Consider the following 15,801-nt stretch of genomic DNA (forward strand, 5'->3'; position numbering starts at 1 on the left):
ATTAGGCGTTATATGACAGGGTGTAGAATCCGTTAAATATGCTGTTCCGCGTTGCTTTATGCAACTTCTAAAGACAATGCAGCAGGAAGGACAGCTAAATCATACAACATTAAAGGACATCACATCAATCGGTATGATTCACAGCTCTAAACCACAACTCCCATGATCCTGCCGGCTCGCTGGTTGTTTTTAACGTATAACGTCATCATGAAGGGCCGCGAGTATAGTTGTTAGGTATAGAATTACATACAGCTGAGAAGGGTGGTCACGATATAAGACCGCATCCGTCTGCCTAGCTCTTGAAAGTCCGGGGTACCGACGGATAGTTGAGCGATTCCATCTTAGTTATTACGAGATTACATATGGTTTGTTGTGTCAATCTTTTATATTTAAAATCGTCTCTCCAAACTTTGTATGGAGGGGATAGATTGCTCCCGACAGTTTTAGTTATCCACTTTCTAATGATGACGTTCCGTTGTAATCAGGGAGGGTCCGTTGTTATTTGCAGGTCTCGATACTGACCACCTTAACTAAAACCTCCGGGTTGCGCCGTTGTGCACTGAACGTTTTTTAGTTGAGTTTAGTCACGGTGTGCGTTTAGATATATGGCTTTTGTTGAAGTGATCACCTAGTCCGGATATACAATAGATTACAATAAACTCCATGATTTTGCCTTGCACCAAAGAAAATAAGCATGACGAATCTCTGCACAGTCGTAATTAACTTCAGAGGCAGAGAGCTCACGTTTGAGTCTCAAGCCCGTCCCAATTTGAGTGTTTGACTAAAAGTGTAAATTATACCTACAGATACATGTAAACTAGTGAGACACGTTGTGTACTCTGTGAGATGGAGAACACAACTATAAGAACTCCACTTTTCACACAATTACCAAGCATGCTCCAATTTCTCCCTTTCTTGGCTTAATACAAATACGTTTGTAACTGGAATCCAGGTGTCATTGCCTACATAGTTGCCTGGCTCCGAGACATCTACTGTATTGCTGGGCTTCATGCACATGCACTTAAACACGAGCAGCTAGGAGAGACAGCTTTGTTTTTACAATGTCATTATTCTGCTGCTCGTTTAAACTTCCTAACTTTCTCTCCTTTTGGTTGTTAGCCAGTACCTATGTTTTTTTATCTTGATGTCAGTCCATGTGCATGGTTTCTTTTTGGGACTGATATGTGAGCAAGTTTCTATGTTGCAGGAAGATCAGACCTTATATTTCTTCTTTTGTCTGACTCATGCAAACATTTTCCCTTTAGAGCAGGGCCTCCCATCCTGAGCTGTTGCAAGGTGAGGTGAGGCGTCTTACTCATAATCAACGGGTAAGCTCACTTTACATTTTAATTACATTGTATACTGTAAGGTACATTAAGGATGAGTACATATGACTCACACTAATATGAAGTCACAAGACAGAAGCATTTGCTCTCTTTGTCATTTTTTGTCTTCCACAGGTTACCACCAGTATATCGTAATTCACCAAAAGTGAGACCACTGGTGCTGTAGGTTGTATTCGACACCACTGAGGTCATACTAGCCAAAACATGTAGACCTGTTTATTGGACATATGCAGTTAATATTTTCATACTGCACATGCACTGTTTTTAACTCTGACACCAGTAGTTAATTGATAAAGTTTTGTTTTTCTCCTGGTAGTTAGTTTTAAAGCACACACCACATTCAGTTGAGTTTACTGCACTGTGCCTATCACCCAATTACTTCAGTGCTTTACATCTGATGGATTTTAGTATATTCTTTTTAAGAGTAGAAATCTAAAACATCCCTGAGCTCCTCCCTCATAGTGAGGGGGATGTAACCCTTGGCTGCACTGGGTGTTTCAGCCAAGAGGAGAAATCCCAGATGATGAAGCATGCTACTTCGGTGGGTGATGGGTTTCCGTCCTTATTAAAGGACTCCACTTATTCATGATTAAGAGTTTTTTGCTTGTGTCTTTTGTTTTTGTTTCTGGTGTTTTTTGAAGCCCGTTAGACCCATGGATAATTGTGTGTTTAGTAACAGTTCTTTGGGGAATTTATCCGCGCTGGTCTTAAAACTTTCCTAGGACCCTTTACTCCCGGTTTGTATTCTTAAATCTGGAAATGCGCCACAATCCATGGGTGGATGCACCGGAACACCCAGGAACACCTCCCTGGGGCAGAGTAATGTAATGCAGTGATGTGCACTGTGTTGCGCTAATCTAGATTTATCAACTCACTCAAGGCCATGCATGGTGGCCTTGCGTGGCTTGATAAATCTAACGTAAAAGTTGTGTTGCTCCTGCGCCCCGTTGTGTGGCACAAAGGCTATGAAACTCTTTGATAAATAAGGGCCAATATACTTATTTAAAAAGACTTTTAGCTCCAGCTTTCTTCATCCTTTGAACTGTTTGTGTGTCATTCATGTTTTGGTTCTGCCCACTATAGCAAACAGCATGGGGCAAGGTTGCAGCCCACTGCATAACTTCACTTTGTGCAACTTTCACAAGGAGCACATGCACCCACAAGCTTGTTCCCTTCACTGCCAATGTTTTTTAAACATGTTATTACTTTAATGCTCTCTTTTCTTTTTGAGTCTAATGTGACAACCCAACACTATACCAGATGTGGGCACAGGCCACATTCCATGCTTTATCAGTTTCTATCTCCTGTCAATGAGTGTCCTTTGTTTACTATTTGACTGTTGTTATTCAACAGCATAAAAAATTGCATCCATTTGAAACTGCTGTGTACTAAGTTCTTAAAAGCTTCAATAATATACATGTGAATTCAGAAGCGGGCAATTTGTTATGGACTCAATTTCACCAATGGTTCTTTAATAAACTTTGCCCAGGAAGAAAACCAACATTTATCACCTTTAATTTGCAACACTTGTAAAACTTTATTGCCTTCATTCCTTTTTTTCTTTCTTTCTTGCTTTCTATCATTCTTGCTTTGTTTCTTTCGGTCCTTCCTTCCTTCCTTCTTTCTTGCTTTTTTTCATTTGTTGGTGTGGTCAGGTCAAAAAGATTATATTAGTGCGATTGTCTGTCTCGCACACTTCAAATTGGATCAATTTGGATAGTAGAAAGAAAACTGTTTACCGCAGCTTAGCGCGAGGTACAGCCTGCTTCTTATGTAACATAAGCAAGCTCTTAGCAAATCTTGCGTGAGCTCACCTGACCTGTCACAAAAGGCAGCCATCTTAGAGTCAGAAACTCACCTGCCACAAAACGGTGGCCATCCTAGATTCAGGCAAGAAAATCTTACTAGACTTTAGAAATCTTGGTGGCCATCTTGAATTCAGGCACGTTTTGGGACATTGCTATTAGAATATATGACTCTTGATTAAAGTAAGGCAAATACAGTTTTAAGTCAAATTTAAGCCTAAAAAAAGCAGGTTAAACAGCTAAACAATACAAAATTGATGCTATATTAATAGAAGAGGGTGAAAGTTCAACCAGTGTGTCAGCACACACACATGGATGAACAAGAAGAGGAAATTGTGTCCAGAAAGATCTATAGAAGACCCCTACCATTTGATATTACAGATGAGCAAACAATTGCTCAAAGGTGGGAAAAGGGGACAAGACAATTTGAACATTTTCTAAAGACTACATGCAAAAAATATACTGATTAGCAAACAAAGGATTTACTGCTCACCTTCGGGTGATGAAGTGGAAGATATTATTGTCACATTTCCAGATGCATAAAAAAATACATATGAAGGCATCTTGAAAAGTTTGAATGAAAGATTTGACCCACAAAGAAATGTAGATTTTGAAAGGTACACCTTTAACATGACATGCCAGCAAGACAATGAAACCATTGATGAATTTGTGACCAAGTTAAAAATGTTAGTCATGTTTTGTGAATTTGATAAGTTCAATAATTAGGAATCTGTCAGGTTAAGGGTCATTCAAGAATGTAATTCAGTAGAATTCAGTAAAAAAGTAGTGAAAAAACTTACAATTTGAGAACGATTTTATGCTTGGCATGTACTGATGCTCAAGCAAAAAAACATGCAAATAACATGGAGCAAGTAAGAGTTAACACTTTAGAACAAGTTCACCAAATGACCAAGAAAGATAGTAAAAATGAAGAAAAGAATAACAAAAAAGAAGAAAAAACAAATAGTAGAGTGGTGGAAAAGTCAGCAGCCTTTAGAAAGGAGAAAAGAACATGCTATAGATGTGGACAACCATTTCCACATATGAATGTATATCCAGCCTTGGGACAACAGTGCAACGAATGTGGAAGAATAAATCACTCCTCGACTGTATGTAGGTTCAAAAGAAAGGACAGAGGAAAATGTGGAAACGCCAAGAGGAAGGAAATACAAAATATATCAGACAAATTGAAAGTGTTGATGATTCTTCTGCTGATGAATTTGAACAAGAGCGATTGTATTTAATGTCAGAAGGAAATGAAGATGAAAAGATCAATTTGTTAAAAAAAGAAGAAATTGAAAAAAAACAGCTTCTGTTGACATATGGGTGGGATCTCAAAAAGTCCCTTTTATGTTAGATAGTGAAGCAACATGTAATATCATGTGCAAGACTGAATATGACAAAATGAAAGATAAACCTCCTCTTGTTTCATCAAATGTCAAAGTCAAAGTTTTCCAGTGGGGAGCAAAAACCCTGTAATTTTCAACAGATTATAAAAAATGTCATTAGACCCGTAAAAAATTCAATTAATTACAGTGATAATATTCTTGTTTTTTGAAAAACGGAAAGTGAACATGATCAAGCACTAGGAGCAGTTTGTCAAGAACTTGTGAAAGTTGGGCTAACATTGAACCCTGAAAAGTGTGAAATTGCTAAACCAACACTAACTTTTATGGTCATATATTATCAAGCAAAGAAATTAGACCAGATCCATAGAAAGTATGGTCACTAAAAGCAATATCTTATCCAAAAGATATAACAGAATAACGCTCTTTCTTGGGAATGGCTAGTTATTGCTCCCGTTATTTGAAAGATAATGCTACTGTCAGCTCACCTCTTAGAGAACTAACGAAGAAGGAACGGACATTCCTCTGGAGTAAGGAATGCAAAAATGCATTTAAGAAGATAAAAAGTGACATAGCAACAGCAGCAAATTTGAAATATTTAAACCGAAATTTATGCACAGAAATAGTAGTAGATGCAAGTCCAGTGGGACTAGGTGATATTCTACTTCAGCATAAGTTTGGAAAAGGCATCCCAAGGTTTGTGGTCTCACATGCCAGCCGAAGCCTGACAGATATATAAAAGAAAAACTCTCAACCGGAAAAGGAAAGTTTGGCAGTATTCTGGGCATGTGAGCATTATCATGATTTTTGTTCGGAAAACCATTTGTGATAGTAACAGATCACCAGGCACTCATGACTATTTTTAGAAATCCGAAAGCGAAAAGACCTCTTCGGATTGAAAGATGGGGCATGAGGTTGATGGACTATGATTTTAAAATAATTCATAAGCCATGGAAAGAGTACAATCCAGCTGATTATTTGTCCAGACACCCAATAGATGCAGACAAAAATGAAATGGATGATACAGAAAATCATATAAACCTCATAATTATGTCAACAGGTACTGAAGTGATCTCTGAACAAGAACTGATTCATGAATCTAATAAAGACAACACTCTAGCAGAAGTGAAAAGAATAATAAACTTAAATACATGGAAGCATGTCAATGCCTTAACGAAATTTAGACCAGAAATATGCAAAAGGGATGTGCTTGCATTCAAACATTTTCAAGAAGAATTAACAATGGCCACGTCTGGCATTCTTATAAGATGGAACAGAATAGCACTTCCAAGCAATTTACAAAGACGTGTCATTACTCTTGCACATGAAAGTCACAGAGGGATATCAGCAACAAAAACTCTCTTAAGAGAAAAAGTTTGGTTTCTGAGGCTTGACAGTCAAGTAGAAGAAATTGTACAGTTTTGTCATTTTTGCCAGTGTACTACAAGAGAAAGAACTGTTGAAGAATTGCAGATGTCTAAACTGCCAGATGCTGTGTGGTCTGAACTAGCGTGTGATTTCTATGGACCCCTAGATTCATGGCATTAGTTATTTGTGCTCATTGTTGAATATTCTAGATTTCCAGTTGTAAAATCAGTGCGATCCACTTCTGTATCTGTGATACTACCTGTTCTTGATGAAATGTTTTCAGCTTGGGGTATACCCAAAGTTTTAAAAACAGATAATGGTCCACATTTTAATGGACAAGAATTTATCAAATTTCTTGATTATATGGGTGTGAGACATAGGAAAATTACCCCACTCTTTCAACAAGCAAATGCTATAGTGAAAAGATTGATGGCTACATTAATGAAAAGTGTGCAAAGAGCAAAACCAACAGACATTTCTGTGAATAAACCTGTGTGCCAAGTTTTGCATGATTACAGGAACACGCCTCATGGTTCGACTGGAAAAACTCCTTCAGAACTGATGTTTGGGAAGTCTAGACAAAAACGTTTACCACAAATGCCATTGAAACCTCCTAAAGAACATAAACAAATTACAAAAAGAGATGAGATAATGAAAAAAAAAATGAAGCAGAATGCCGAACAAAGGAAGTATGTTCGTAGAGGAAGAATAAAATAGGAGATCTGGTGTTGGTGAGGCAAAATCAGGCACGAAAGTCTATGAGCAAATTACACCCATCTCCTTTGGAAGTGACTAAGGTGAAGGGTTCAGCGGTTACTGCTCAGAATGAGAAGAAAGTGATAATAAGAAACAAGGCACATTTCAAAAAATATATATGCCCTGCAAATGAAGTGTGTAAAGAAGGGGATGGTGTCAATGTTTGCTTTCCTCTTAGAAGAACGGAAAGAGTACAAAAAAAACTCAAACACTAATTGAACAATGTTAATGATTTACTTCTTTTCTCTATTTATTTGTTTCATTTTATTTTTATTTTTTTGTTTTTATTGTTTGCTATCTATAGGCACAGTTTTGTTTTCCCTTGTTGTTAAGAAGGGAGAAGATTTAGTGTTGTCATGAATAGAATTGCGGCCGTGTAGCCATGGCCACGTGGAATGTAGAAGAGTTCCAGGGTTGTCAGTTGTAAGATTAGGAGTTAGAAAGCAAGCGGACTGCTCTGTGTCCATCCAATAAATATTTTATAAATTATAGTAAGGCTCCGCATTGTTACTCCGTCTTTGTCCGTCATCGGCTGGAAGGGGCTGGGCTGGGCCTTCCCCCTTGGTTTTCCTTCGAGACACTTTAACTCCTCTTGTGAGTCATATTTACATACCTGTTATTTTTAGCCTGTAAATATGGTAAAACACACGTTACAGGCAGGGAAGGAGAAAGAGTTTGGCACTAGCCAGTAACAACCCGGCACTACACTGGAGGCTTTTCTTAATCGGTCTATCAGCGTGGTCTCGAAGGAGATAGAGCCAGGGACATCTAAAGGATTTTGGGGGCCCAGGGCCAAACATATTTTTAGGACCACTGTTTAGAACAGCTTTCCATTTATGATCAAATTTCAGTTTTTTCACTTCCTCTTTGGCCAGGTGACCGACACTGCACAGGCAGACTGGTCCAAATACTAAATGTGTTTTCATCTAATATTCAGGGATGGTGATGTTTGGTTTCAATAATGTAATATAGCAGCAGCTCACTATTACTATGATCTAAAAGGAACATTTGTATAGATGTTGCATGATGTTAAAAAACAAACACCATTTCTCTGCAAAATATCTGTAATTAACTCCCACACATCACTCGTACTACTATTAAAGGAAAATAGTATTTTAAACAATCTATGTTTTAAAATCATTAAAGGTCTTCAGGGTAGGGCCTTGTGGAGAACAGAGCCAGATCTATCAGGGGGCCCCCTGAAATGCTGGGGCCCTGGGCCAAAGCCCACTTTGGCCATGCCTTAAAACGTCTCAGGATAGAGCTGGTTGAGATATGGCTATCATTGGACTTGGGGTAGAATTAGATTTTTGTCACTTCGCCACTTAAAATCTTACATTGTGATACTACTGGTGATTCTTTGGATGTGAGGGTGAGTACATTGATTCCACAGGAGACTATCTCTTTTGCTTACATTCAGGTGGAAGGGGTCAAGGCCAGGTTCATGTAGGTGGTTTCTGATCTTTTCTTGAGTATTATTAGCAGCTAACCCATGCCGAAAAAGGGAAAACTAGGTCCTAACTCAATAAATTCTAAAATAACAGGCCACAAATTTACTTTATCATCAGTGGGGACTGAGAGCTCACAGCTTGTGGCTGCCCTCGTTAGTGCTGCTATTACTCACAAGGAGTCGTGTAGTTCCTTTAAATCTATATAGGATTTGCGCGTTTAGACAACATAATCTGTGCGATTGGTGTCCAGAGTGATTCCAGACACCCCCACTGGGTATGTTTGACTGTATACCAGGTACCTCACAGTGCCACTGTAAACTCCTCTTACCAAGGAGAGAATAGTTCCTGGCAACTATTGAACATGACAACCCTGTCCCATCAGGAATCGTGGAAACCGTACAGTACTTTTCACTCAGTCACTCGTGCTCACTTTGTCTCAGAGAGATACAAAGAATAAACGGCGGGGACGTTTTTAATAAGCATTTATTGAACCAGCATCATTCTAGTGTGAAATATGTGTGCTGAAACAACCATAAGATAGAAACAGATACACATGATTATAAGCACCAACAGAGTAAATGGATGGTAGATTTCTACCATAGTGCTAAAAATAAATACATGACAATAATAATGCGTACTCCTTTGATGCAACCCTAACTAGATGTGCTTAAGTGTACCTAGATTGTATGTAGGTGTAGAGCCAAGAATCCCCCTAGGATTAAGCCAACCCCATTAACTGGTGTGAGAGAATGAAGGAACCTATCTTGGTCTCGAGAAGGACACGCTGCAAGGGATGTCAGGCCACTGCGTGCTGGAGTGTCTGCATGCAGGAAGCTCAGCGTCTCGCGTCAGTGTGTCAGCATGTAGTCTTACTCCTCTACCTGCCCCATCAAGGATATGGTGGTCATATACCCAAAAGGTACCCTCAGGGGTTCTACCTTGCTGTGTCATGTTGGCCGAGGATGACGGAAGTGATGACAATTATACATAGTTCTTATGCAGAAGATGGTAATGCTGCTGTGATTCTGAGACTCCTTATGCATAATAAATGAGGCTAGTGTTCTGGGAAAACCACACGACATTTATGAAACACCTTAACTAGGCAAAAGCTCAATACCAAAAACCGTTATGTAGTACAATTGCAGCGAAAATGTAGGTGAAAGTTTAGGTGACTACCCAGGCCTATATTGGGGTACATTACAAAACATAACAAAAAGAACTACACTCCCCAACAAGCGGGATCTTGGATCATACAAAAATGATGTTTACTACCACTATAATGCCCATTTTGGATAAAATTGGTACCCTAGAAAAAACAATCCTGGATATAGGTACAGTGTTAAAATCTCAGTTAGCAATGAATCCATTGCTGCCCCCTCCTAATACTCTTTCCTCTGAGGTAGCATCACATGGAATAATGACAAAATCAGGACATTCTATATCAGAGAGCTAAGACGGCAACGGGTGTAGCCCTTCCTTCTTCCTCATTGATGGATTCAAATATTCCAGCCCCATTCGAAAGATCTCAGATGGAAATCCAGAGAAATCAAAGAACTACCCCTACTAATTTTGTAAGACCATTGAGTGGCCTGGTTGTGAACAGATGTCCTACTCATTTTGGAGTACGACATTCCCAGTAGATTCTAAATCTTCTGCAGCTTATGGCCTATGTACGGCAGTAACAGTAAAGGTATCTCCTCTGCCAGAGGATAAGGAAGAGAATTTTATAGATTTACAAAATAAAGCTTGCAATTGGCTGACAAGAAACTCTGCATTCTCCATTAACGAATATGAAATTATCCTTATGTTGAAGGGGGTAGGTTGGGTGGGTCCGTCGAGGAAAACAATCGAGGGGGATTGGAAAGTAGTCACTAGCCAAAATCTGGAACTGGCATGCCGATTGATAAACTCTGGCTGCAGGCAAGGTTGGAATAATTTGCCTGCTATCCTTTCTATTTTAACTTTGGGATTGTTTTACCACCCTAGAACCACGGACATCAGTGGGACAGGGCATTGGTCCTCCCTTCTGCCTCAGGTTGCAGGTGGGGGCAGTGTACAACTACCAACAGATTTCAGGCACTTTCTGATTCGGATGCAAATGATTGACTTGGATACTATCCAGACCATCAATGTCCTACTCAGACTCAAAGGAATATTTTGGCACCTCCAACTGCCAATATTTCAATATTTTTCCCAAATAAAGAATTTAGCTTCTTCCCAGCACTAGATTGTCTAGGTTTGCTCTTGTGTACTTAAGGCCCTGGCTTAAAGGTTCAGCCTATTATTACTTGTCCCCCTTCTTTCAACTTGCCCCTAGTCACTATCTAGGGGTGGCTGTGAGCACTTTGACACAGGACTCTGGATCTTATTCATTGGTCCCTGCCTCTACATTTGCCGAGGACCTGCTGGTTTGTAGTGAGGTCCACAAGAATGGTTCCAGACATAATGATGTTGGATTTAATCCTTTGGCATGGAATCCTGATGTTGAAGCCCCCAGGACTGAGTCACTCAGTACAACTCAAAGTGATGCTTTGATGAGAAAGAATTATACTGGCGCAAAATGCTATGACACTCTAGCCTTTATTTCCTGGAATGTGATGAGGGTTACAGTCTAAGACATGTAATTCTGAATGGTTGTCTTTTGTAGAATACTTTGATGTCATTTGTTGCCAAGAAACCTAGGCTTTCGATAATAATATAGTAGATGGGTTGAAATCCTTTTATTCTCCAGCAGTCCCTTCTAGTGCAAGCAAGGGCAAGGGAGGTTTGGCTGTTTTTGTATCGACGAAGCTTAGGAATCTATTTGTTACAAAAGCCCCTATTATCAGATCCTGAAGCATTCCTCCACACCAGAGCTTAATATACTTCTAGTAAATTTATATTATAATTTCTCTACTTCTCAACCAGTGAATATTATTGAGGACCTGGGGGCTGGCCTTCTATGTTTAATAAGTAAAGAGTGCAATGGTATTTCCATAATTTGGGCAGGTGATTTTAATATTTCTAAATGCACTCTTAGCCAGACTCGGATGTGTGGGATGGTAAATGGGCAGGTGATAAGGTGACACACTTTTGCCGCTAAGGCTAAGCACTGACAAGGATAATGCTGGTTAACAACCTTAAATTCGCATCTGAAATTCCGGGTGACACTGATGATCATACAGCAACATATGTGGGAAGGGGAGCGCTATTGATCACATTTTAGTCTCTGATCCCTTGATCCCTTTTTTAAGTAAATGTGAGATTTTTACCTCTCCTTTTAGTGACCACCAACCAATTAGTATCCTATTTTCATTTCCATCTACACTTTCCCTGCCCCCAGTCAGATTGCACCCATAACTTTCTTTCGAACCCAAGGGGCCTGTAGACAATGGAAAAATGTAGATCCTTTTAAAATTCTCACAGAACTGGTCTTGCTTAGCTGAGATTGTGATTCGGGATAGTTTGGGGAACATTTGTACTTCCGTTTCTGGGTTCCTAACAGTGAAAATGGCATGGAGAGCTTGCCCAGTACACTCATGGTTTACTAAGGACTTCACTAAGGCTCTTAAATAACTAATAAAGTGCCCCATGATGCTGTGGTGGTTAGAGTGTTGAGGCAGATGTATACTGATGTTCTTGAGAAAAGAAAACAAGAGATAAGAACTTTGGCATAAGAAGATCTTGAACATAATGCCCCGCTTAAAGATAATAAGGCTTTCTGGGAAATGGTAACCGTTTACTGACATAAATCCATCAGGAACTCACAGTCTTATTTTAGAGCAAAACTGGGTCTTCCATTCTTCTCAAATGTTCACCTCAGAGTCAAGGAAAGTGATCCATGTGGTCCTATCAGATCCTATTCTTAGTTATGAGGACCAGGCGACCTTCAGTAATTCAATTACAGTTGGGGAAGTGTGAAAAGCCATTGTTAGATCAGCTTCATTAAAAGCTCCAGTCCCAGATGGGGTTATAGCTGAGCTTTTCAAGAGTAATTTAGATCTCTGAGTCCTATTGATTACTAACATTTTTAGAGCTTTATTTACTAACGACCCAGATTATTCCTGGAAGGAATCAGTGAATATCCCCATCTATAAGAAAGGAGACAAAAATGACCCTCAAATTATTGGCTTATCTCTCTTATCGACTCTCCTGCTAATATCTTTGGGAGAGTGATTTTGGAAGCCTGGGCAAAACAGAAAGCCTTCTTTACAGAGTTCCAATATGGGTTTTGACTAGGTTTAGGTATCTCAGAACAAGCACTCAATCTGTCCCTTATTTTAAGGCAAATATGTCAAGGCCAGGAGAGGTGCCATGCATATGGCCTTCATGTACCTCTCCTCAGCCTTTGATGTAGTGGGAAGAGATAAATTCTGGGACATTATGGGTCAAGCTGGGATTGAACCCCTTGTTTAATGGTATTGAGAAGACTACACCAAGATATTTCAACACACACACCCTTAATATACCCAGGGTAGGGAACTAGAGGCTATGGGGTTGCTAGGGTAAGCTGGCCACCCAACACATTATATGCACACTAAGTAATATTAATAATGTATCCCTCCCAACACTACTCAGTACGAGTATTGGCCATACAAAAAAATGAGACGGGTTGTCCTCACATACCACTAGGTGTCATGCTTCATCATAGGACAACCCACGCTTTGATGGAGAGCGGGCCTTCACCTGGTGTCAGGGGGGCACTTTTAACTAAGAATGGACCCATGATTAGAGTGTGATAAAAACCAATATGGCATCCTATATACTATTTATTTGCTAGACATGAAAGTTGGTGTTAAAATCAATTGTGGGGATAAGGTATACGTAGGCTTAATATGACATTTATAACAAGGGTAATATTGGGTTAAATTAACAATAAACAGATCGGTGTAAACAAATATCCGACTACTTTAGGTGCGCAATTTCACCAGCCACTCAGTAGATCAAAACTTCTACCCTTTGCCATCTATTTGTCAATGGGTAACTATGGCCTCATCATACTCATCAGATAAAATAACATCACCATCCGGTATTCCAATGGATACAAATTAAATACTGTGTGTGTGAATAGAGATCCCGCACGTTCCAAATGTTGGCCTCCATCTTGTGACACCCACGTCCAGAAATACAACCCCTCTGAGCCTTCAATCTGAAAGCGGCCGAGAACAAACTTTGCGTAACGAGGTGGAAACCAGGCAAGCTCTTGATGGAGGATGCACCGGTTCTAGAACACCAGGCTTATACCGCTGTAGGTGCGGGTAATTACCTGTTCCTGTGGAACAACAGTAGCTTTAAAATGTGCCCTTCACTCCATTCCACACACATCAGGAGAAAGGAACAGGCGCATCCAGGCTGAAAGCAAGGGACTCACAATGGCTATGTAAGAGGTGGCATGAGTAGAAGGATATGATATCCCTGGATATATGTGTTTGTGAATGGATGAACATGCTATATGCAATAATTCTGAGCCCTCTCTAACTTTGTTATACTTTAGAGTGTGACTATAAGATTCCCTGTACCCGTCCTCCATGTGGCGTAGAAGACCCAATATTGGGTAAGGTTGAGACAACTGAAAATGGAAAATGTTTCACGTCACGTCTGAAGTGCCATGAACCACAAAGCATGTAGATTGTGCATGCTTATAATAGTACGTGCATTACAATGTATCCCTTATCTACCCAGTATGGAATTTTAAGAGTATCCTTGTTTATCCACAAGTACTTAAGAGCCAGACTAGGTAAGAGGTAGACATTGGCCACTCTTTCTTAGAGACAATTCTGAATGCATGTTTGCCTCACTAGGATCCCGTATGCCTGTCGTGAAGAAAGCCACAGACTCAGTTGAGCCTTGGAGACACTACATGCCTTCTCGAAGTGGTTAAGTACCAGAAACCCAAATCTCAGATTCAGAATGCAGCAAAGAGTCTCTACCCTTTCAAGACCTCTTGCTATACTGTTGCAGGGATTCTGCTCATGCACTGAACTATGCGCAGGAAACCAGAACCTCAGTGTATTGTTGTGTACCAAAAAAGTCACCTCAGTGCCCAGAACCCCAATTCGACTAGCAATAGTGTTTCATTCGTTCTCCGTACTACAGCGAAGCTACCAATGATTAGACAACCTAGAACATGTGACTTAGTAAACTATCTGGAATAGTGGGAAACAAGAACACTCTTGTTCACACTCATACTTGTCCACAACGTGAGTAATCAGCGACACTGTATAGTTTAAAATGTTTATTTTTAACTAACGTGCTCTAAGGTGCTAATACGAGCAGCATAATGCATAAAAACAATATAATTAGCATTGTTAAAATTCCATAAAGCACAAAAGAGGAAATCATATTATAATGACAGTGGAAACAGGACTATAGCTCATTTTACCACCCTCCCCGTGCTCATGAGCTAGTTTAGAATAATTATAGAAGACCTCTGGGCTTTTTCAGCGAGTCCCCATACCTACGAGATCAGATGCAATGAATTACATCACAAGAGCAGCACAGCTCTTCTATGTTGGAAAGGTTTTCTCCAAGTGCCTTCTCATGCATGTAATGCCATATTAAAAACACCCAAGTTTCAGTTTGGCCGCTGTGCTTCATGTTATGTCTATGTGCGTGGGACTGACCAAAGTGAATCAACAGCATACATTGTTATTCGATCTTGAACAGGCTGTGCAGACAGAGAACGTGGTGCTGGATATGTGAAAGGTAGACAGTTCTCATGTGAAGCAGCGCCAGCAAAGTATTTCACGAGAACAGAGCCATGTAGTGCCATGTGCAAAAGCGGCAGAATGGCAGCCAAGCATATACTACTTATGCTAACTTAGTAATATCTGCAGTTAACCTCATTTCCTCACTACAATGCCCTAAAGATGGAGGCATATACTCAAAACTTTATAAGAAACCGATGGCCCAGAACTCTCTCCTCTGCCACTTCAGCTTCCATCCATGGGCTCTGAGAGACAATTTACCTGTGAGACTCACGAGAAACTGTACTGAATTGACCAAGTTAAAAGAAAATGCGGCTACACTCAAGATCAACCTATCTCCGAGAGCACATCCTGATAACCTCATCAACAGAGCTACCAAGCGAGCCAGAAATAATAACAGAGAGGCTCTCTTGGAGGCACACTCTAAACAACAAGCAGACAGACTTGTATGTGTAGGCACATAAAGTCATTTGACCAACACAGTTAAAAAAATAGTGAACAAGAATTGGTCCATTCTAAATACAGGAGGAAAGAACATTACAAAAAATCCTTTTGTCCCTTAAGCGTAGTCAGAATGTAGGGGATAAGGTTGTGAACACAAGACGTCCGGCTGAGCTGAACCTGTTGAACCAAAACACACTATGGTCCCTTCCACTTGCAAAGGGACATTTCGCTGTGCGGTTCGTGCTCAATTTGTCCATACACTCTCACGACCACCCAAATCGATCTAGGTTTGTGGACACCATAGGAACTTTCCAAACACACAAACTGTAACACAGAGGGGGTAATTAATTTTCTGAGATGCCCTTGCAGACTAGGATTCTTGAACACTGCAGCTCACTGAGGTGTAAGAAATTCAACACAAAACTCACCAGCACCTTTCTAGAACATGCCTACACTGAAAATGATGTTACTTGGTTGGCGCTGACCAAACCAAACTATTCAACCACTATGGGCTCATTGGAATCAGTTCTTTTTCATAGAGAACAACGCTGGGTCTTCAAGCTCAAAAGTGATAGACAGGGGCTGAATGAAGAAATACC

The 15,801-nt window shown here is 40.1% G+C and overlaps 1 protein-coding gene across 3 annotated transcripts in view; it reads left to right on the forward strand.

The window, feature by feature from the left end:
- The first annotated feature begins 265 nt into the window (after window positions 1-265).
- LOC146834721 (uncharacterized) overlaps window positions 266-15,801 on the forward strand; it is a 144,514-nt gene continuing 128,978 nt past the window's right edge. For all 3 annotated transcript variants that reach the window (XR_014960326.1, XR_014960325.1, XM_085600135.1), the window contains exons 1-2: window positions 266-365; window positions 1,266-1,328. Coding sequence is in view for 1 of the 3 variants with exons in the window: in XM_085600135.1 (XP_085456261.1) it covers window positions 363-365; window positions 1,266-1,328 (66 nt within the window). In the remaining 2 variants the exon portion in view is untranslated. The remainder of the gene's footprint in view (window positions 366-1,265; window positions 1,329-15,801) is intronic.

The sequence above is a fragment of the Triturus cristatus genome, chromosome 4_2, assembly GCF_964204655.1.
Source record: "Triturus cristatus chromosome 4_2, aTriCri1.1, whole genome shotgun sequence".
Taxonomy (NCBI): Eukaryota; Metazoa; Chordata; class Amphibia; order Caudata; family Salamandridae; genus Triturus; species Triturus cristatus.